Raw genomic sequence first — 24159 nt, forward strand, 5'->3', positions numbered from 1 at the left:
CTAATGAGACACCATGGTTAGTTCTTTGTAATTTCTGTTAACTTTCACTTGAATACAATTTGTCTATCACAGCTATTGCCCTGGCCAAACTCCCCACCCAATCAATGATGGTGCGATGGCCTGTGATGCAGCTGTGGTCAATTTCAGACTATGTCACATATCCTTGACGAGTGCCCACTGACTTATTTCAATGGCAGGCTACCGGCTCTCCACCTGACTGATGATGCCATCAAATGGCTGAGCACTCTGTGCATACGCTAATATAGGGGTAGGCAACTTATGGCACGCATGCTGATTCTCAGTGGCACTCACACTGCCTGGGTCCTGGCCACCGGTTCGGGGGGCTCTGCATTTTAATGTAATTTTAAATGAAGCTTCTTAAACATTTTAAAAACCTTATTTACTTTACATACAACAATAGTTTAGTTATATATTATAGACTTATAGAAAGAGCCCTTCTAAAAACGTTAAAATGTATTACTGGCACACAAAACCTTCAGTTAGAGTGAATAAATGAAGACTCGGCACACCACTTCTGAAAGGTTGCCGACCCCTGGGCTAATATATACACCTGAGAAATGGTCACTTGGGAAAGCCGTGTGTGCAACTGTTGCCAGCCCAAAGGGCCCGAGGAGGAGTAACAGCGGGGTTCGTTGCCCGGTGTGCGTCGCACTAATTAACACACCAGGGTGGAGAAGCAAACCAAGTTTATTTGAGCTCAAATAAGGTGCCAGGGAGAAAAAGCATGCTCAAATCCTGCACACCCGCACGCAGGCGGGGTCCCAGCATTTATACCCCCCTTGTTTTTCCCCCTTTTTCCCTCCCCCTTGCAACAGTTACACTTAACACTATAATGTAGCTTGTTAGAACTGTTCTCATTCGCATATTTATCTATGGCCTTCACAGCACAGACACATGCAGACTTTCCTCCCCCTTCTCACTGCCGGTTTTTGCTGTTTTAAGCTGTCCTACAGCTGCAAGCTAAGAAAGCTGACAGTTACACATTTTGCTTGCTGTTTATTAGCATCTTAGGCTGGTTAAAGTTCACAGCATGGAAGAACTTTGATTCACTTAGGCCTAGGGACACCAACACAACTGTGCTCCTAGGCACCTGCTTGTGACTGTTTTGAGTTTTCGCACATGCAACAATTCGTTGTCCAATGAGTGTTCATGCACCAACAGGTGTTTATGCACATTCAAATGAGTTTTGCACATAGCTGTTTTGCATTAAGCATACACGAGTTGGGGTGGTTCAGTTGCATACGAAAGCTAAACGTGTTTCCATGGGCAAATGGGTTTCCACAAATATTAGTGAGCTCGTTTCCCACGGGGTAAATGAGTAGTTTTTCTTAGCGTGTAGCTGGGTGGTTTTTTCATACACCAAGGAGCGCTTGCTCCACACAGGGTCGTTTTGACAGTTGGCACAGGTGTGTGATCCCTGAGACTAGGCTCGGGCCTGCTGCCTTTGATAACTACCGAGCCCTCAGGCGTGACATACACCAGCAGCAGGGGCGGTTTGACCCCGCCCCCACCCCGCCTCCTCGGCGGCGAACGACAGTTTTCAGGCTCACAGGCACCGTTTACTGCGGCAGCGGCGCCAACCTCCGCCTGCGCGCGCGCGCGCACGCGCCCCCCCATGCATGCGCGCGCGCACCCTCTCCTCCTCCTCCTCCTGGGGGCTCTGCGCCTGCGCGGGATCTCATCAAACCGGCGCGCGAGCGGCACGGAGAAGGAGACGTTTTATTGGTGGAGCCGCTTAAAGGGAACTGTGACGTCAGGCAGCATGATTGCCAATAGGCGAGCGAGGGGTGGGCGTCGCAGTGTAAGGAGGCGGGGGCAAGAAGCCGGTTGGAGGGAGCGCGCGGAGGCTGTTTCCTCACCGCATCATGGTCCGGTTCGCTTTGACCATCGTTCGGCAGTGAGTGGAGGGGGGCGGGGCGCGAGCCCGGACCCCAACCGCCCCCCCACCCGGCGGTGCGAGGCAGGTCCCAGGGCTCCGGCTCGGACCCTGGAGGCGCCGCGCCACCGTCCCCATGGCAGGGCGGCTGCTCGGCTCACCCCCCCCCGCGCGCTGGGGCCCCGGGGGACACGCTGCGGTGCGGGCGCGGGCTGTGGGGGGAGAAGGGGCCCGGGCCCGTAGCGGGGGTTGGGGGCCTCAGGCCCCGAGTCTGGCCATGAACCGCCCCCGCCCCTCGCCGCTGCGTCCCGCTGGCCGGCGTCTGGCGGGGCTCCTGGCTGGGCTGCCTGCAGCGCCCTGCCAGAAGGGAGCTTCCGGCCTCTCCCTCCGTCCCTCGCCAACGCCGCGCTGCGGCCTCCCGGCAGGAGGCGACGGAGCGTTTGAGTCGGCAGAGCAGGGCTGGGAGTCACAGGGTGTGTGACTGGCTGTGGGGATGGAAACGGAGGCTTGTTCAGCACCTAATACGTCGCTCCCGCTGCATCTCTCGGCAGGGCTGTGAAAGACCTTTAGGGTGACCAGACAGCAAGTGTGAAAACTCGGGATGGGGCTGGGGGTAATAGGAGCCTATATAAGAAAAAGCCCCCAAAATCGGGACTGTCCCTATAAAATCGGGACAACCGGACCCCTGGTATAGGTGCAGCTAGGTCAATGGAAGAATTTGTCTGTTAACCTACCTACAGAAAACCCCCTTCCCACACTCCTGGGGGAATTCTGTGCTGAAAAATTTAAGAATTCTGTGCAGAATATTTTGAAATTTTGCAAATTTTGTCAAAATAACACTATATAATCACATGGGTTTAAATTATTTTGGTAATTTATTTCAAAATACCTGTCAGCAAGTATGTCTGCAACAATACAGACACACACAAAGTTTCCCCTGGGAGTAAAGAGTTGAAGAAACCCTTATGATAACCCAGTTCCTGTTTCTCAGTCCTCTCCCTACAGAGCCCAACCCTGGGGCCTTCCCTGGCCCAGACTCTCCCCAGCCGTGGCCCCTCCCAGCCCAGATACTCTCACTCCCTACTCCCCAGGTGCCAGCTGTGCCCTCCCCCCAAGACATTCACACATCCTCCTCTACAGAGCCCAAATATCCAGAGGAAGAAACTGCCTGATGCTGGGTCCCAGGCTTGCACTGGGTTTCCTGTGCACCGCTGCCTCCTTTCTTCAGGGTGTGCTGGGAACCCTCCAGGCTCACCCCCCCCCCTTGTTTTCTATTTGTGTGCTGGGCTCTGCCAGGTATAGGGAGGGACATCTGGCATCTCTGCAGCCCATTTTTTTTTTTTTTGGGTGGAGGGGAAGAGGAAATTCTGCATGCACAACCTTAATTTCTGCAAAATTATGTAGTGGTGCAGAATTCCCCCAGGAATTCCCACCTGTGCCACTCTAGCACTTGTAGTGTAGATGTATCCTGAGTCGCACCTTGTTTAGGTGTTAGCTTTGCCTCACTAGTGTGAGTGGATGTTCCCTCATCCATTAGTTTCTGCAGTAGTAGTTGTTAGCATCGTAGTTACCCGTTACAAAGATTCCCAGACATAATAGCTTTGGATGCATGCACACTGTTTAAGATACCATTGGATTTACCCATTCTTTCCCCCTTCCCCCCCCTTTATTTACAGGAAATAAACATTTGATAATGTTCAATGACAATTTTGTACCATCTCAGTGGACTCCTGGAAAGTGCCGGAAACACAAAGTCCATGCTTCTGTGCCCTAAGGGTGCCTGACCCTGAATCTGGCAATCTGCTCATTTCTTTACATTTCAGCTAATGTCCAAACACTTTGCCCCTTTCTTTCTCCACCACTCTCTGAGGAGGGAATTCAAAATGGTTGATTTCTTCAGAGGAGACTATACAGAATTTCTTTTCTGGCTGGGGATCAAGATAACTTTGAAGTCTCCTTTTGTACTATAAAGTGGTACTTTTATTTAATTTCTGTCCTCAAATGATTTCTCTATATTTAATAAACACTGATTGGAGCTTCTTCTTTTGTGGATAAGCAAAATTTTGGAATCTTGATTCTTGCTGTTTCTGTAGTGTCACATCCATTATTCAATGGAATGCTCCCAAGAACATGTTACTACTTTCAGTAACTTTGTGCTGAAGGGTGGGCAGAAGATCCTTCATGCTGACCTAAATGTGAGCGAGCTAGTAACGATGTTAGGCCAACTACCCCTGCCTATCAAAAATTAAAACTCGTTAGTTAATTATTTTAGGGACTTTTTGAATCACTTGATATTCTTATCTTAATATTTTTTGGAGGCAATTTCTATTTCTGACCTTAACAGTTACAGTGCTGCTTCTGTCTTTGGTAGGGACAACTATTAAGGAATTGAAAGTGTGGTATTTCTTGTACTGTTGCTTGTTACACTTTGTGCAAAGCTCAAATATGGGCACGTGCAATACTGAGGTATTTGGGTGGATTCTTACCTTCCCACTGTTAGAGGTGGGATGTGAAAAATTACTTTACAGCTTCTGGTAGTTGTCATACAGTTATTAGGAAGCTTTTTACATCCTACTCACCAGTGAACTGAAGGGAATGTTTTCAAATAGGAATTAATTCAGGGAAGTCCTTTGGCCTTGTTATACAGGAGGTGAGGCTTGATGATCACAGTGATCCCTTCTGGCCTTATAATCTCTGACTTTGAAGATAATGACGTTTCATCTGTTCATGAGATATAACTATTAATCCCCATAAAGTCTAAACATGTTTGAGTGCTAGGGAAGTTTCCAGCTGTCTTGTGCTTCAGGGGTAGGATTCTAAGTAAACTATATCTTCAGAGAAGCATATAGGTAATTCCCTTCTCCATGTTTTTTCCTTTCTAAATACCTGGGAAAGTGCATTATTTAAGAAATGTGAAGCTTACACTGAGAGGCACTTAAATCAGATAATGACAAAATGAACATTTTTCAAACCCCAATAGAGAGCTTTTATTCTCCAACTATAAGGTAACAATATAGCGACATAGCAGTGAAATGATTATCATTGGGTCTCTCTCTCTTACACTGTATTCTGAGAGACACCTTTTATCTCCTAATTGAGACTTTTTTGTTCTTAAAATTAATTTATGGCTAGAGCACCTGTGCCCAAACTTTGCCCAGTTGAAGATGGCATTGGCGACTTGCTGGGGTCTGAGTATGTCTAATTACCATAAAATTGAACATATTGTATATATGTCTCTAACTCCTTCATTAAGTCTTGAACTTTAACAAATATAGTAGGCATTTAAAATGTAATAAGTCTATAATAATCCTTCCATCTACGCAAACTTAGGTGCGGTTATTAGCTAACCCCTAAACTCCAGGCCAAAAGTAAGAAAAAATACATGCATTAAGGACAGAATGCCTGTTTAAAGATGTTATCTTCTCTAGCACTTTGCTAAAGTTTGCATAAGTTTTAGCAATTTTGACATCCTTTTTGGGGGGGGGCGGGGAGGGGAGGGGGTTCTTTCCTTTACAAACTACTCTGATTGAATCAAATGTACATTATTTTATAATTCTAAAGAGTTATGTTTTTGAGCTTTTCCTGATAACTTCTGTTTTATTCAGGACTTAAAACTTAACAAAAGTTGCTTCAGAAGGGACTGAAATGCAGATGTCTGCCTTTCTGTATTTACAGCATATCAAGAATAAAATGTTGTGATACAGAAAGATGACATGCAGTGGTTTCATATAGCATTCACATAACTGTTTTGGAATTAAACCTAACATAATTCTTTGTTATAATACATTTTGTGACACCTCTGTGGTAACATTCTGGGAAATACTTTAATAATTTTGCATCTGATAAATATTCTGTTAGAACTAAACATTTGAAATTATTCTTCTGTGTTTTGGTAACCCATTAAGATAAAGACTGATTATATCAATGATTTTTGATGTTGCATAATGGGCACTGTTGCACGTGAGGCTAGTTAAGGCTATTTATAGACCAGCTTGGTTGGTCATAAGACCTACCTCTTGCCAAAAATACTCTGACTTGGCAGTGGTGGAGAGTTCATTTAGTAATAAGATAGTACTGTGGAATGTTAAAACAAGCACTGACATCATTGACTTCTTCAGAACATATAGCGCTAGCTTTTTCTTTCAGTCACAGTGGATCTCTGTGAACAGACTTCTGTATAATATGAATAGTGTACTGTCTTGTGTGGGCATGTGTGTGTGGAGAAATCAAAATCAAATTTCACCTCCATACCCCTGATTCAGATGTTAAAAGGCTATTGTCAAACAAAATATTTGTAAATACTGGGGGGAAAGTAATTTTTGTTTACTTTGCATAATATGCTTGCACAATGCAACCCAAATGTGGATTTTAATTATTTTCCTCTGGTTTGAATTATTCCTGTTTTTCCTTTAAAAATGTAAATCCACTGATTTGGTGATCCAGCTGCAGTCTTCCCTTTTTGGTCAGTAGGAAAATACACCAGATTGAAACCACTGTTCTCTTTAGAAAATCTGAAATATTATGGTGGAATTTTCAAAAGTACTCTGCATTGGTCTGACTTTGCTCCCATGGACTTCAATGGGAACAGATTTAGGTTGATTTTGAGCATGTTTGAAAATCCCATCCTCGCTGTCTACTTGGCAGTCTTATTGTATGTGCTGTTGTGGGGGGTTCTCACTGTCTTGTAGTATTGACTATATTTTATTAGAATGATTGTCTTGTGAATCAGATGCCCTCCTTTTTAGAATCGCATACACTCTGTGGCAATTTCAGCAGTTTTTTTTTTATGTGGAAAGTATTTATGTGCAATTTATTGAGGAGAAATAGCCAGCCTTATGTGACCAACCATCTGTCCAGATCATTTTGAGAACCTGTTATAGCATTGACAATAGTTCTTTGTTTGGAAAGTCAGCATTTTCTTTGGCTTTAATCCTACAAATGATGAGGCATGTGTCATTTTACTCATGTGATGGGTCCATTGAAGTCAATATGCTTAAGTGGTGGTGTCTGGAGGGGAGGGCTTTATTTGTACCCATCTCTTTATTTTAAAAAACATCCAGTGATCTAAGTAAAAATATAGAATTAAGAGAATGGAAAGACTTAATCTGTCCCTCTGCCAAAACAAGATTACCCATAAAATACTCAAAAGCATTTTCTAGTATATATTTAAGTGATCAAAGCAGGATTCCTTCTGCTCCACTATCAGGAAAGTGTTGTTGATGATATTTTAGGACTTGGAATAAGAGCATCCACACACTTGCTTCAGATTCACAACCTACCTTATTCTGGATTAATTTTCATGTGTAGACAAGTCCTTTTATTTTCCTTTCTTTAATCCTATTTCTGTCCCTCCACTTTTTGTACCCCTACATTATTTTCCTTCTTTGGTTTTCATACTTTTAATTTTATTATTTTTTGTGTAGGCTCATTTTCAAAATATAGGCATCTGATTGGAAAAAAAATGCAGTGGTGTGCATTTTCCATAAAATCGCTATTTTAGGATGGAGATAGGAGGAAACTAAAATGTAGATAATGTTTTAATAGATAACTAAATAGTGCTGAGTTAACTATGAAATTAAGCAACTACATTTACCTTGATTCCAAAGAAGCTTATTCTTAATGAACACTGAAGGAGTAATTGGAACTAATTATTTTAAAAAGTTTCTGAAGTGCTACTGTGAGAGTTTTAAGCACATCTTACTGAAAAGGATATTGTGCTTTACAGCAATGTGGTCCCCTTATTATAGTACTGAGCTGATGCGGTGTTTACATCTACTATCCAAATGTTTTTAAATTTTGACTAACACTATTTTTAGACAAGGTTGTTCTTCTTTGTCTGAAATATTTCTATCTTTCAGTGGAGAAACAAGATACAACAAAGACAAGATACTTCAAGGTTAGTGTCAATCCTGCTATGACCATTAGATGGTTAGAGATTAAATAATTACATATACCTCTGCAAGAGGGCAGCCTATGGTTAACTGAAATCTTATCAATATCAGGATGGATAAAAACGGATACTTAAAAAAATTAAATATTTAAATTAAGTACATGTTTCTTTTTAAAAATAAGCCTATTTGAAATTATGACAATATTATGACAAGGCCTAAGCGTAATTTAAACAATTTTAATATATACTAAATTTAAAAAAAATACAAGCAGTATATGTTTGAAGCCCAAGTTTTAATGGAAGTCAAACCACTGAACTAGTGGAAGTAACTGTTTAAGCATCTGTAACAGTAGTAGTCTCTGTTGCAGGTGCAGTGAGAATATTTTCTTATTTTATTTCAGTTCAATTACTTATTGGTTCTTTCAAAGCTGAGAAACTTTTGGGGGGTTTGAAAAAAGCAGAAAAGCTTGTTTTTCTCTCCCAGTCTATGAATAAAAATGAGGTGTGAGAGGATGAGCTCTCCTTGTTCTAGAGTTTTAAAGGGCATCCTGATCAGAAACAATCAGTTCAATTCACTAACTATAGATAATAAGTCCTTTGTTTAATAAAATCATTTAGTTTCAAATGCAAAACATGTTTTGATCAACTTATTATATATGTATCCAGTGGTTTAACTAAAACAAAAACCTGTTTTAATGCATTTTTAATTGAATTCTAATTTGCACCCAAATGCAGGTTGAGGCAAATCAGGTGTTAAAAAAGAATGAATCATCTAGTAAATGTCATTCACTATTTTCCAGCATAATAAAATGAATGTAAAAATTAAATTTATTTTAAGCCATGTAATTACAATGTATCTATATACATTTATTTAAGTATCCTCCTGGTTGGCAAAAAGTACTAAAATTAGTATAAAGACTATACTGAGTTGCAAATCAACATGTTCTAATGGTTGCTAATCAGTGAGAATCAACCTTAGGAAAATAAACTACAAATGCAAAACAAGATTAAAATCCTTGATTTAAGTCAAGGTTTTGTGCTCGTTTTAAATCATGAATAAACTCAGATTTAAATTAGTGATTTAAATCAGTCAAACCTGATCACTACATCCAAGTTAACTTATCAGTTTGTTTGTTTATACCAAATAATGTGTATGGTAAGAGACCTATCTTTTGGGTTAGGATTGTGTATGGTAAGGGACCTATCTTTTGGGTTGGGATTGTGCCTTGATAACTTATACCAACTTTGAACTATCAGAGTTCAATAGAGTTCATATACCTCCAAAATGTCTGTTTAAGACTGTAATAGAGATGGTAACTTCCAGGACATTAGGTAATGTGTTCATTTCTTTTTAATTGAGTCATGAAGAGACTACATTGGGTTTTTTTTCTACTTAAACATTCTGCTTTAGAATAATAGTAATGTGATTATAGGCAGAGCTGGTAGCAAGGGTATCTAAGGATGCCCAGCGCTTCCCATCATAAGAGTTGCTTGTAACTCAGTTGCTTATAACTTTGCCAGACTTCAGCCATTCATGCTGAAATTTTCCATGCTAGGTGTCTGTCTCAGGCTAATTTGTTTTAAGAGTTTCTGGAGATATGACTATACCGTTCATCAGAAAATTGAGGAGGGGAAAGCATTGTTTTGCTTATATTAAAAATTCTTATGACTGTTTGCTGAGAAGCTCTCTTACCTCCATGCTTTGGTGCAAGGGGCTTGAAATTTGGTAAGAAAATCGAATTTTGCCAGGGATGTGCCTATTTGCCAAAGTTAGGAGGGTTTTTTTGCCCCATGGCAGCACCAAGTTATGAGCTTTTGTGAAAAAATCAGTTTGCGCGTGCTCAGAGACTTGTTAGCTTGGCAGCTACTGTCTTTGAATATTCTAACTGTACTGAGCATACTGCAGCCCAAGGCTGCATGGGCTGAGCAAGACTCCCTGTAGTTGCTGCTTCTGACTGCTTTGGTGCCAGGCACTCAGAGCAGGAAAACTCTTGTGCTGGGTGCTTCACCCGTAGGCATTCAGGCACAGTGAAGGAGGAAGTAGCCTGATTGGAAAGCGGAAACAGCTAGATCCAGACAGTGCAAGGGATGTATTGGTGGAGAGAGTAGATTGAGGTAAGAAGCCTGGGAGGGGGGAAATGACTGACATTCCGAGATGAGATTTGGGGGGAGAGGCAGTTAGGAAGACTGGGATTACTGAGCGAGGAGAGAGACTCGGATGAGAAGGGTGGTGAGAAATGGGAGCTGGGCTGGAGAAGACTGAGACTAGGATTTGGAGCTTAGAGGGAGAGACTGGGACTAGGATGAGGAGCCCAGAGGGGTGAATACTGGGACTGGCTAGGCAAGGAACTATAGGGTCGGGGATGTTGAATAAAGGTTGTGTAGTGAGGGAGGCTGTTTGTTGCACAAGATGGAAGGTGTATAGTGAATGAGGAGGGCAATTGCAGAAAGAGAGAGGATGGTTTTACGGCTAAGGCAGTTGCATGCTATCCTGGAGAAGGGGATCCTGTCTCTGGTCAGAGTTCTTACGTGATGCTAGATAAGTCACCTAAACCAAACTTTTCAGCAGTGGCCACTAACTTTGTGCATTCAGATAGTCAGAAACACAACCTGAGACCCTGAGGTCTGATTTTTAGAAGTGTTGAGCACTCACAGTTGCAACTGAATTCAATGGAAGTTGCACTTTGAGCGCACAAAGAACTATATAATGGTGGTAACTCTGAAAAACCAGGCCCTAGGCATCTTATATTGGACACCCAAAATTAGTGGATACTTTTGATCTTAATCTCTGTGCTTTGGCTCCACATCTGTAAAATGGGGATATAATACCCTGTTGCCTCACAGGAGTGTTGTGAAAATAAACTGTTTGTGAAACACTTAAAAATGAGAAATGATAATTGTAGACAAACCCATGAGGAAATGAATAATTTTATATTCAGAGAAGGGTTTGAATAGTGTAGAGTAAATTTCGCATAGAACTATATGTTGACCAATGAGTATAAAACAAGCTATTCTACAGCTGCTTAGTAAGTGAGCACTGTTCATTCTGTGCACTCGGAGGAAGGGGTTGGTGGAAAAAATAGAGTAAGTTCACGATCACATACTATAATAATGCATGCATATAAGGGGAGCTGAATTAGGCTTGTGCTGGCAACCTTAATTCTAGCATTTCTTTATTTCTGAATGTTTTACTTTGCAACTGTGAAGTTCCTGTAACATATCTTGTGGTATATAATATAAATATAATTGTGACTGTTCTTCAGATTCATATTCTTAGTAAGAACTTTATCTTAAGTTGCTCACAAAAATTTGCTGATAAGATGACTTTCATAGATACACCTCTACCCCGATATAACGCGACCCGATATAACACCAATTCGGATATAACGCAGTAAAGCAGTGCTCCGGGGGGCGGGGCTGCGTGCTCCGGTGGTTCAAAGCAAGTTCGATATAACGTGGTAAGATTTTTTTGGCTCCTGAGGACAGCGTTATATCGGGGTAGAGGTGTATTTGATGGAAAAGAAACAGCATACCAGCTGAGGCACTATCTAATAGCACATTGATTGTCTCCAGCCACATCTGGATGTTGCTGTTTAGACTACCTCTTTTTACTGTTCACTAGTTTTTAAATTGGATACTGGATATTACCACTTTGTTATTTGGTCCCCTTCCCACATGCAACTAAAGAGAATCTTCTAATATTTAAAACCTACAGCTGTGGCCATAACTAGGCTTTGCAAGGTTCACTTTAAATAGATGGAGGTTGGTAAACATCCGTTTTAGCTGACACTGAAATTGATGGGGAAAAATTCCATTGGCAGTAGTTGGGGCACATATCTTGTGCCTGCAGGAATCTGGTGTTACTGGCCCTGCTGCAGTGCAGGGAGCCCACTGCAGCCCTGCTGTCACAGGAGCAAGAGAGCGGGATCGTGACAGCAGGATTGCAGAGGGCTCCCTGTGCTGTGGCAGGGCCAGTGACACTGATCCCTGCAGGCACAAGGTGTGAGGAAGGCTATGGTCCTGGCGGGGCAGAGCAGAGACCCCTAGCCAGGGCTGTGAGGAGGAGGAAGAGCTCTTGGCTGCGGGGAAGGCCACCCCGCTGCTGAATGGCTCCTGCCCAAGGACTGAGCCATTCAGTAGTGTTGTGGTCTCCCCCTCATGCCCCTGGCTGGGGGTGTGTCTGCTCCACCAGGCAAGGACCACAGCCTCCACCTGCCCCTTGCACCTGTAGGGATCTGGTGTCACCGGCCATGTGGAGAGCCCTTTGCAGCTCCACTGTCATGGCCCCACTCACTCACCAGCCAGGAGTGCAGGAGCTGTCCCTGGACAGGAACCGTTCAGCAGTTAGGTGGTCTCTCCTTCAGCCAGGGTCTTGTCCTACTCCTTGCAGCCCTGGTTGGGGGTGGGGTGAGGGTCTGCTCTGTTGTGTGGAGGAGACTGCAGTCTTGGCACCTTACACCTTGATGTCTGAGCCCCTTGGCTGCACAGAGAGCCCCCTGCAGCCCCGCTGTCAGCACCATCCTGTCCCCATCCTACTCCCACTTAACTTACTACAACTTTAAAAATTAAAATAAAAATTGATAATTATCAAAATTGCAAAAAAAAATGAAAATCATAAGCTCTCACTTGGCCAAATACAGGCATACAGATATTTAGAAACCAAATTGCAATCTCTTGTGGTCCTATTGTCTGTGTTGCCACTGAAGGCGTAGAGGATGCAATCTTGGTGGATTTCTTTTGTGCGAGAACCACCTCTGCAGCATTGTTTTCCACTTATTCTGATCTGACAGAAAAGACACATACCCTGGCCTCTGGACCCCAAATGCCATTTTCAGGTAAGAGTGTGGACCGGGGAGAAGGAGATGAGGCTTGGGGTTGTTGGAAATGCCACTCCCCATCGCATCATAAATTCCCCCCTTAGATCATTCTGGTCATCTTAACACACCTATTGGCTACCTTCCTCAGATATGGAAACTCTTCTTACTTCTGCTCTTCCTCAAGAGGGATTTCTGGTGTCAGAAGAGTGGGAGACAGCAGGGAAAGTATAATGTATTTACAGAATACACACAGGAAAACAGAATTTTGAATAATCTTTTTTTAATGGTGTGTGTCGGGGGGGGAATCAAATCAAACTATCTTGGCTTTGTCTTGAGAACATTCTGGCCTAAACTTTTTAAAATAGCTACCGATTATGGATGCCAAGGGACTCAAATTCGCTAGTCACTCTTGAAAAATCAAGCTTCTGCATATATGTTTTTTACTTTGATATATGTACGCTAACTTTTTTGTTTTGTAATTTAAATACTGTACCAATAATCATTCAGTGTGTTCCTAGAGTTATTACTATTGTTCTTTCCCATTTAGTTTGCATGATGATTGAATTCTGAGTTTCACAGTAAAGGGAAATGGGACAGGGATTGTATTCATGTTTGCATGGCACTCCGATCCTGAATGGATTCGCTGAATGCTACTGCATTACATATAATTAATAATAAATTAATTAAAATTCAAATGTTAAATTGGGAAAATTTTATTTTTCAGGACAAGGTGTGGATGAGCCCCTTTCTGCAACTGGTTTCAGACAAGCAGATGCTGCTGGTATATTTCTCAGTAATGTAAAGTTTACTCATGTCTTCTCAAGTGACCTCCTTCGAGCGAAGCAGGCAAGTACTTTTTTAGGCAATTGAAAGTAAATCTAAATCTCAGTATTTTGGGGTGCTGAGGCAAAATAATGCAGTGGCAATTTTGAAGGAGGGGGTAAGTTTGGAACTAAAATCTTTTATGTAGAAGATGAGCTCTTCTCCATAGAATGAATGAAGCTTAAAAGAATCTACTGAGTTAACATACATCAGCCATGACTTGCATCTTCCGTGCATGTTGTACATTAGGGGCCTAGTGTATTTTTTTCAATATACATAACCATGGAATGCTGCTACATAAGTTCCTCTCAGATAGTGGTGATAAGAACTCAAGAGAATCTGGTTGTGATGATGGTGGATGTTTAAGGAAAATTTCTTTATAAGACGACCAACAGTTGACATTGCCAATAGTAACTCATTATGTTTTTAATTAACTGAGAGACACCATAAGCAAAAAGTCCAGGGGCAACAACTGTCACTATGTAGGAACTTCTAAGATCTTTTTTTCCTAATTCTGAAAAATACTCTAAGAAGTGGCTTACATTTAAAAACTACATCAGTTTTTTAGCTTAATAGTGACACTTCCATCTTTACTATATATTATTGATAAAGGATATTCAACCCAGTAACAAAATGGTGAAAGAGGAGACGTTAGAAGCAGAAAAGAGAAGGTTACAAAATATACAGTACCTAGATAATTTGAAGGTATTAAGACAGTAGGACACAACAAGATTCAATTTTTCACTCTCTAATGGATTTATTAGAGATAGTATCTATAGCTCCCTGGACAGATACAAAATTTATATCCACAGATATAAGTCAGTATTCACGGAGCTGCAGGGCTGTACCAGGAATCTCAGCAGCAAAAGCAGCAGCACATCGGGCCGCTGCTTCCAGGAGCCAGCACCCCGCGTTGGCAGCTGTCCATGGTCATGCTAATGTGTGCAAATGGCTCGCACACTCCCAGATAGGAGACTCAGACCTCTGCATGGAAGGGACTCCTGTCTGGGAGCATGCGAGCTGCTTGCACACACTAGCATAAGTAGGGACAGCTGTCAGTGAGCCTGGTGCCTGCCCCAGTGGGCAGGGCTGAGGGGTGGTACAGTCACACTGGAGGAGCTGCCAACACAGGGTGCTGGCTCCTGGGAGCGGTGGCCTGACATGCTGCTGCTGCTTTTACCACTGTGGTTCCCGGTAAAGCCCATAGAGCTCTGTGGATACCGATTTATATCCATGGATATCTGCATCTGTGGATATAAATTTTTTGTCTGTGCAGGGCTCTAAGTATCCAAACCACTGCCAGGTATCTTTGAGAATTGTGGAGAATGGATTGAATTCCCAAGTGACTGGTAATAGACTAATATACATTAGTACCTATTTGAGAAGGAACAGAAGGGGGGACCTTTTTAGTCTAACAAGCTTAACTTTAATACCTGGTTGCTTCACAAGTCTGGGACAAATATTTTTTTTTGTCTGTGTGTGTGTGTGTGTGTGTGTGTGTCGGGGGATTCTGATGACCTCTTTGTGGAGCTCTAGCACTCCTATCCTTTGAAATTTAGCAGGAGGTGGCCTTTATGTCAGGGTGAACCTATGGCCATCCTAGTGAAAATCTGCCCAAATTTGGCCAAGTTATAAGCCTGTGACAGATGCACATGTGCCATCTCTATGCAGTAATGAACATGCTCCAGCCTTAGGGCTACAGGGGCAAAGCTGGACTTTCCCTGCAATGACTGCTCTGAGCTGTGGCAGGCCATGGTGGGGCCAGACACAGGAAGTGAAAGCAGGGAACCTGTTTTCAGTGCCCTCTCTCCCAACTTGCTGGCACCCAGGCAGCATGGAGGAGGAAGCAGTCTGATTTAAATGCGAAGAAGACAAAAGCCAGCTCATCGAGGAGGGAAAAAGTAGATTGGGACAAGAAGTCTTGTAAGACTGGAATTGAAGGGGGGCCAGAGAGAGAAATTTGGGACTATGAAGGAGGGGGAGGCAAGGATTGAGCCAGTGGGGAAGAGGAGGGACAGACTGGAAGAGGAACTGGAAATGGAAGGTTAGGACTGAAAGCTGGTTGATGGATGGGAGTAAAACTGGATGGGCTGAGGCTGGGATTAGGAACTAGTCAATGGGGAGGGGGAGGAACATGTGCAGGGAGATGGGAGACATCTGACAAAGGACCTGGGTACAAGGGAAGAACTGGGCCAGGCTGGGAGTGGTGGGGGAAAGATTGAGAATTGGAAAGTGAGCCCGGAAGTGGAGGAGGGGATTAGGACAAGGAGACAGGGATGAGAAAGAGGCAGGTATGAATTGGAGGCAACAGGCAGAAGTCTGTGTCCACTAGAGCACATTACCTATCTGAATCTGAAATTAAACCCAACATTCTTGAGTCTCTCCATTTCTCTGCTGCCAACAGTTATCTGTGAAACACACTGACAGTGTGTCTTATACCCCCTAGGGCCGGTCCACACAGTGGATGACAACGTACTACTGTCAGTTACACAGTTAGCTCAGGTGGCAGCAGTCTGTGTGGTGGGTCTTAAGGTTCCAACCCTGCTGATGAATAATGTAGATGTCAGTATGCCACATGATGGAATTTTTTTTTTCCGTTTGTTTGTTTTTAAAAACCTAGGAAACTAATGTTAAATATTCTTTTATACTCATAGTGCTAAAGTCAAACACTCAAAAAATTAGGAAATGCCAGAATTAAGGCTTCCTTTGCAACCCTAATCTGTCTCCCTTGTGCATGTGCATTATGATACAGTCTTTAATTACATAATCACATACTGTGTATTCCACAGAACCCCACCTCATTTGGTGCACGATGCAGGATAGCCTGATTAGAAGGTGTGTCCTGAATGAGGCATGGGATTTCTGGAAGAGAAGAGTGTCTCATGATCCTAGTAGTTGAATACTGTCCTAGAGAATTGGATTTCATCTCTACTTCTGCCACAAAGTACCTATGTGATGCTAATCAAATCATTTAAGACAAACTTTTTGTTGGTGATTGCTAATTGCGTATTCCTCGTCTCCTGAATTGAGGGTCTTGGATCTGATTTTCTGGAGTACTGATCACTCTCAGCTGCAACTGAATTCAGTGGTAAAAATGGGGATAAAACTACCCCCTCATCTTGCAGGTTTTGTTAAAATAAATGTTTGTGAAGTATTCAAGTACTGTAGAGATGAGTGCCATGGAAAAGCCCATGAGGAAATTAATAATTCTGTCTTCAGACCAGAGCATGAATAATGTGCAGTAAATAAGGCATGGGCCACATATTGAACACTAATAAGCAACTGTTCAATATTGTTTTATCATTGAACACTGTCCATATTATGCACTGAATGAAGAGGGGGTCCCATGGGAAAAAATGCAATAATGTAATTAAAGACTATATCATAATGCAGATGCAGAGGCAGCCTTAATTCAGGCATTTTTTTAACTTCTGAGTGCTTAAGTTTGCAATCTTAATATATTGGTTAGGTCATGTATAATGTTTGCTTTGCTTGGTACATCACAACTTTGGGTACGTCCACACTACCCACCAGATCGACGGTTAGCAATCGATCTATCGGGGATCGATTTATCGCATCTCGTCTAGACGCAATAAATCGATCCGAGAAAGCGCTCCCGTCGACTCTGGAACTCCACCAGGGCGAGAGGCGGAAGCAGAGTCGACGGGAGAGCCGCGGCCGTTGATCCCTGCACCGTGAGGACAGGAGGTAAGTCACGTCAACTTCAGCTATAAGTTGCGTATCTTACATCGACCCCTCCCCGCCAGTGTAGACCAGCCCTTAGTATTATAAGCATCTACTGCTGTATGGCGGAACCTGTCTAAATCACTTAACCACCTCCTTCCTGACAATTAATTGCCCTTCCCCCCCCCCCCGAGGAACATTTTAACATCCAAAAATGGTGGTTTTATATGATGTTGTACATTGATTTTTTTCAGACTGCATCCACAATTATAGGAAAGAATAAGTTTTGCAAAGATATTGTAATACAGTATGATGCAAGACTTCGAGAGAGGGTAAGTGCCAAGTTACTAGTTCCTGTCTTTAAATTGAATAATTTGTAAATGTAGCTTACTACTTACGATACAAATATTTTAAATTTCTCATTGATCTGAATGCTTAGATAGCTTGGTAATTCATCCTTTATAGTTATGAAAGTTGTATTTCTGTCATTAGGTATACTAAGGCTTTCATTTGCTTCAGTGCTTTCTGCAGTCATACTAGGCAGAATTTGACTTTAAGTCTAACTTTTATAATCACCTGCAGACTCTTTTACTTACCTGATTAATCTTTATTATTTTTGTCCACACAAATGCATAATTGTACCTCTTGTATGAGTTTAACTATAACTTGAACTGAATAAACTGAGTCTGGGGCATGTTTTAATCTAGGTTATGGCTGTTAGTGTTAACAGGAAGTGTACTCAAGTTGTCATAGTACTGGTATTTTGAGCTTAATTTTAAATGAAAGGAGACACTACCAAAAAAAAAAATAAGATAGGAAACGGCCAAACGTAACCATATTAAAAGAAGGAAAAAGCTGTAGCATTTCCTCACTTCCTCCTCCCTTTCTTCTTCCTTGAAGAATCAGGAAGGCTTTTGTTCCCTAAATGGCTGCAATGTAGTCGTATTCCGGAGGCTGCATTCTTCAAATACACAGTACACATACCAGTTGTTCTGGTGATAAACCCTACTGGAGGGAAGGGATCAGAGGAAGGAGGAAAATTTAAAGGATTTTTTTTAAGGACTTTGTAAAATGTCTTTCTGTTCAGAAGTTTCAGAGCCCTGATTGCTTTGCTTTTGTGAATTCTTTCATGGACAATTTTGAGCCTTTCTGCTTCAGCTGAAGGGAGTAAGATATTGAGGTACCTTTAGTTGCTAGCAAACAACGTCAATTCTGAGTACGGGAATTAATTAGAGAAGAGCTGTTATAGTAAGTAATGGAGACTTGCTTGTTCACTGCAGTGATATTGAAATCACTGTAGTGATTATGTACGTAGAGTGCAGGGATTTGTATAACTGAGGGAAGGATTATACCCTTGTGCATTCTTTCAAAATTTGTAGCGTCCCCTGCCTGTTTTCTCAAAATAGTAAGCAGTACTACAGCAATTTCACCATCATAGTGCCTAGTAACAGAGAACTAACCTGTCTTTCATTTGAATACATTATCTGTTCTCACTTACTGTGATATAGTGTGGGGATGTGGTGGTGTTGCATTCCACCTTAGGGGTGGATGAATTGGTTCCTGTATTGTTTGTAAAGACCTTCAGGATGAAAGATGCTCTATAAATATAAGGCGTATAATACAATGTGTATTATAAACTGAATGTCTGTATGTAACATCCACTAAAAATTATAAAGATTACTTTTACAATGTGATGTTTGGTCTGTTTCACTGTGAAACCAGGGGGTATGTGCTTGGGATTCTATCGGCATTTCCTGCTGTGAATTTAGCATTTGAGACTTATAACCTCCAGCCAAATCATTATAATTAACACATGGTTATTCTTAGGGTCAGAGAACTAAAAATATATATATATATTACAGTACTTATTTTTCCCATCTTAAAAAAACACCTCACCGAAACTAACCTGTCCATATCTGTGAAATATAGCCTTTTTTGATGTTCCAAGAGTATTTTTAACAGCTAAAGTGCTCATATTTAGAAAAATCCCAATAACCAGTTTTCCAATTTGATTTTTATTCTGTGAATTATGGGAGAGATTTCAGAGGCACAGCGGATAGTTGGGTGACCATTTCCCATTTGTACTTTTGAAAATATCCCTGTATGTTGAGTATCACTTAGCTACAGCAGAATCCCAATGCTTTCTGTTTGGACTTTGAAGGTTTACATTACAAACAGGTCATTATATAGGTCATTATAACATTACATAGGTCATTGTAACCTTTACTGGGATTTTTTTGTACCAAGAATGGTAGAAAAATTCTGGCACATAGATCAAGAACAGCCCAAGATAAATATCAGATAGCTGCTAATGTTTGAAACATTCACTCTTTCATTAAATTGGAAATGCAAGATTACTTTAAAATGACTTATTTGGAGAAACTAACAGTAAATGAAATAGCACAAATACAGACCGCTTCAGACATTTGGTGTGGAATGAGAGTGCTGTTCATCCTGTTGCCTATGTTAAAAGGAAAACAGAAACCGAATCTTTAAATGAAGTTCGAGTTTGAATTTGTATGACTGAATTTTTCTTGATATTAAGTAAATCCTTTTCTATAAATGGTCTTTTCTAGAAATATGGGATTGCTGAAGGAAGGCCATTGAGTGACCTAAAGGCAATGGCAAAGGCTGCTGGAGAGCAATGTCCTTTGTTTACACCATCTGGAGGAGAAACACTAGATGAGGTATGGTATTACCACTTGTTTGTTCAGGCCCCATTTTCTATGTTACCTTTCACATTTCCTTTATACTAGTGAAGACACCTCTGTATTGTTAATGAAAGAATGCAATTCTTACTCCTGGGGGAATTCTGTGCCACTGCGCATGTGCAGAATTTATGTCCCCTGCTGATTTCTTTGCTTCCCTGCAGAAAAATGGCTTTCTGACAGGGAAGCCACAAGAGTAGTCATGCAACCCTCCCCAGCAATATGTTTTGGGTGCCCAGGGCAGCCAGCAGAAAGGTAAATCACTGTGGGGCAGGAGGTGGGACTGGGGAAGACCCTACTGGTGGTTCCTACCCTGCGCCGAGCTCAGCTGCTGGGCTGGGCTGGGCTGGGGAGGATGGGACTTCCTCTTCCCCTGCATCGCATCCAGGGCCGAGTCAGACCCACCTTCAGATTTCTTCCCTGGCTGCAGGAAGCTCCACAAACTTCCTGCACCCATCGCTCCTCAGCTGCAGGGGGAGGGATCCCTGAACGGGGAGCTGCTCCCCCATCTGCCCTACTCCCATGCGCCCAGATCCCTTGATGCCCAGACCCTCCTGCTGAGCCTCACTGCCTTCACTGAGACCCCCCCCAACAAGCCACAGGCACCCAGATCCCCACCCCACTGAGCCCCACTCCCCTAGCATCTGGATCCCTCCCCCCGGGTCCCCCTGCTGAGCCCCAACCACTTTCACCCCCTGCAGAGTCCCATTACCATTGCACCCAGAACCCCTCCCCAACAAGCCCCTGTGCATCCAGATCCCCCACACACCCAGATCCCCCACTGAGCCACCCACACCCAGATTGCCCCATACAGAACCCTCTCAACCCTTACCTGAATCACCCCACATTAAGCCCCTCTATATTTGGATCCTGCCTTGCTGAGCCTTCCTCCCATACCTGGTATGGAGGGGCAGGGCCCTGGGGTGTTTCTGGGGCAGGCCTGGTGCTTGTGCTATATCAGGGTTGGATGCAGCCTCACTGCTGAGTCTGTGTCCCAGGGAGGGCAGTGGGGAGTTACACAGTGATCTCCCACCTCTGTGCAGCCAGTGGCCTGTGCTCCCCAATGCCATGCTGGAGCCTCCACATTTATTTGATAAATGAAATTTGCAGGATTTTAAAAGATTGTGCACAAATTTTAATTCTTTTGGCGCAGAATGCCTTCAGGAGTAAATTATTCTATTGCAGGCTTAGCTCAACCAGAGGTGTCTTTTGTCAATTCCATTCTGCAGTGTTCCCTTTTAATAGAATGGATTTAAATACTGCCCTTCTGTTCTCCTTTACTCTTGATATGTTTATTTGGAATCATAATGCTGATAGCTGTCAGTTGGCTATATGTGAATTTAAAAAGCTTTGTGTCCCAAGTGATAAGCACGGAAACCTGTTGAGCTCAAAGTTGACTTTGGGTTTGGTACCTTTAGTGTGTACGCACTGTGGTTGGGTTTGTGGTTTTTTATTTTTTTTAATCCTGTTTTCTATCCTATTTGGGGGGTTACATCATCCTGAAACAACTAGACCTGATGGCAGTGGCAACTGATTTGGGATTTTTTCCCCCTAAATCTAAAATTAGCCCATGGATAGCTTTATGATAAATCAGTTTATTATCCTAATGAAAATGAGAAATTACCTTCACTGTCAGCCTCCTTGGATTTAGAGGGCTGAGAACTAATAATTGTCTCCATGTTTATTACTTTGACCTGTTACTGTAATTGCCATGTGGAAGCTCGTTTACCTTTCTCTGATACAGCTACTTACATTTTCTAGTCAGTCTTTGTGGGTTATGTTATTTACTGTCAATTGTTCTACAGGGGGGAGAGAGAGCTCAGTGATTTGAGCATTGGCCTGCTAAACCCAGGGTTGTGAGTTCAATCCTTGAGGGGGCCACTTAGGGATCTGGGGCAAAATCAGTAATTGGTCTTGCTAGTGAAGGCAGGGGGCTGGACTTGATGACCTTTCAAGATCCCTTCCAGTTCTAGGAGATAGGATATCTCCATTAATTTATTTTATTATTTATTTAACACATATGAAATTATAAAGCCAATAAAAAGCAAACAGTAAATTCACTGGACAGAGTTATTGCAGTCATCACAAATGTATTCTTTTTTCCTAACACTTTAGGTAAGGGCACGTGCAAAGAATTTCTTTGAATTTCTGTGCCAACTTTCTATTGAAGAAGAGTGTCAGAAAGAACAAGCTGTTCTGGGTATGGCAGGCAATGGCTTGGAAACATTAGAAGGAAAACCAGTTTTCCCTTTGAGAAACCACTGCTGTGGACTTGAACTTAATTCTGATACTGACAAAGATACAAAAATGTTAAATCCCAATATATTGGTGGTGAGTCATGGGGCATACATGAGAAACTGGTTTGGTTATTTTGTTTTGGATCTAAAATGCACTTTACCATCAGTTTTAAAAAAGTCTCAGTTATCTTCTGAGAGTCCTAATACTGGAGTGAGTCACTTCATTATAAACCTTGGAAATGGAGATGTGATTAAACCTGAAATCAGTTGTATTTGTCTTAATCGAGACGATCATTTAGCAGATGTGAATACTGAAAATGTGTAGCTCAAATAATTAAAATGTTAGCAATATTAAATGTATTATATAGCATTTTTAGTCTTAAGTTATTTAAGCATGAGAAATAATTATTTTTAAAAATACCTTTAATTAGCAAATAAGTCTTGACTAAGTTCATGTTCTATTTGGAAAATTGATCTTAATAGTTAGTTGGGTTGACTTGAATTCAGTTATTTGGCACTATACTGTAAGATTCTGAACAAGTGTAATAATCTGTTTTACAATAATATACACAATATAGATGACCTTAGTGCTGGATAGTAATTCAGTATTGTAAAAAAATATACTAAAATATATTCTTTATGAACAGGAACTTAAAGATATTACTGTTCAGGTCTCCTGGATACTTGTTGCTGTAGTGTTTTTTTTTTTTTTTTTTTTTAATTTAATATCTTTTTACCATTCTACCAAAAATGTTATGGATATCAGCTGTTTTTCAAAAAGTATTACATGGCAAAAAGTTTAGAAATACTGTAACTAAGGAAGTTAATTTTTTCTCCAACCTACTGTGCTGTAACTTTATATATTTAAGTTGTTTTTTATAAATGTAAATGTCTTCCTATTTTAATGTAATAGTATAACCTTAGTAGAGGGAGTATTGTCTAGTGGGGAGAGCATGGAACAGTAGGTGTTTGGGGAAGACCTGGCTCTGTCACTGACTAGCTGTGAGACCCTGGGCAAGTCTCTTAATCTCGCCATGCCTCAGTTTTCCCATCTGCAAAAATGGGGACGATGAAACTTACCTCACAGGTGTGTTGTGAGGATTCAGGTTATTTAACATTTTTGAGATCCTCTGCTGTAAATCCTTGTACAAATGCAGAGTGTTGATTGTTTAAAACTGTTAATAGGGTGTGGAGCGCTAACTTGCGCATTGCCAAAATGATGACCTCTGTCCTGATAAGGAATTCTTGCACATGGAACATTGTGTCCAGCTAGAGTCCCAGTGATTTAAATGGGACTCTCATGAGTGGTTACATTTGCAGGGTCTAGGCTTCTGTAAGCACTCAGTGAGTGCTTATGGTTACTGATAATACTGTATTTTCTTCCACCTTTTGGGGTGTCTTTAGTATTTGCATGTATGAGCGCACATGTAATGACCTCTATATATGTCGTAGTAAAACTATTCTTGCAATTTGCATATCTTAAAAGATTGTAAATAAAATCATTAAAGCCCTATGTGTAGAATTTCTTGGATTTTCAGCATGCTATGTGTCATCCCCAAGGTTTATTTTTGATTCTTATTCTACAAGACTAAGTACAAATCCTGTATCTTCTTGTATTGGAACTATTAGAGGGTGTTCTCTCGGATTGACTGTATAACTTCAAAATGGAGCTACTTTCTAACATGTTAGTCAGTTGTCTTTTAAAGGGGCCTGTATATGTCAAAGTTCTTTACCAATTAACACCTAGGCATTACCATAGAATTTTATTTAATGTTGCAATACTTAAAATTGAAGCCGCTTACAACTTTAACTTTTTGGGCTGAAACTTTCAAAGGTGGGGGTCTGGCTCGGTCTAATCTTTTTCGAAGTTTCATCTAAACTAGATGCAGCCATTTCAACAAATGAAATTAAAGGAAAATACATTGTTTTGCCTGTATCTTTTCTAATTCTTACAACTGCATCATTGAAGTTCTCATGCACCCTTGCTTTGAAGCAGAGACTTGAACCTTTATGGGTGGAGGAGGTTACCCTGGTGTCAGGGGTGTCTCTTGCTGTCCCTATGAAAATCCTCCCAAATTTGAGTAAGTTATAACTTTGCAGCGGG

General features: G+C 41.7%; 1 protein-coding gene across 4 annotated transcripts in view; it reads left to right on the forward strand.

The window, feature by feature from the left end:
* The first annotated feature begins 1778 nt into the window (after nt 1-1778).
* The window catches only part of TIGAR (TP53 induced glycolysis regulatory phosphatase), a 40836-nt gene continuing 18455 nt past the window's right edge, over nt 1779-24159 (forward strand). For 3 of the 4 annotated variants that reach the window (XM_044996962.1, XM_044996975.1, XR_006574875.1), the window contains exons 1-5: nt 1779-1918; nt 7756-7793; nt 13329-13450; nt 17365-17442; nt 19687-19797. In XM_044996962.1, the coding sequence (XP_044852897.1) occupies nt 1887-1918; nt 7756-7793; nt 13329-13450; nt 17365-17442; nt 19687-19797 (381 nt within the window). In that variant the 5' untranslated portion in view covers nt 1779-1886. Of the gene's footprint in view, nt 1919-7755; nt 7794-13328; nt 13451-17364; nt 17443-19686; nt 19798-21933; nt 23569-24159 lie in introns of those variants that run through there. The other variant, XM_044996953.1, reaches the window with a different exon arrangement.

Source organism: Mauremys mutica, chromosome 1 (assembly GCF_020497125.1).
Source record: "Mauremys mutica isolate MM-2020 ecotype Southern chromosome 1, ASM2049712v1, whole genome shotgun sequence".
In the NCBI taxonomy this organism is placed as follows: Eukaryota; Metazoa; Chordata; order Testudines; family Geoemydidae; genus Mauremys; species Mauremys mutica.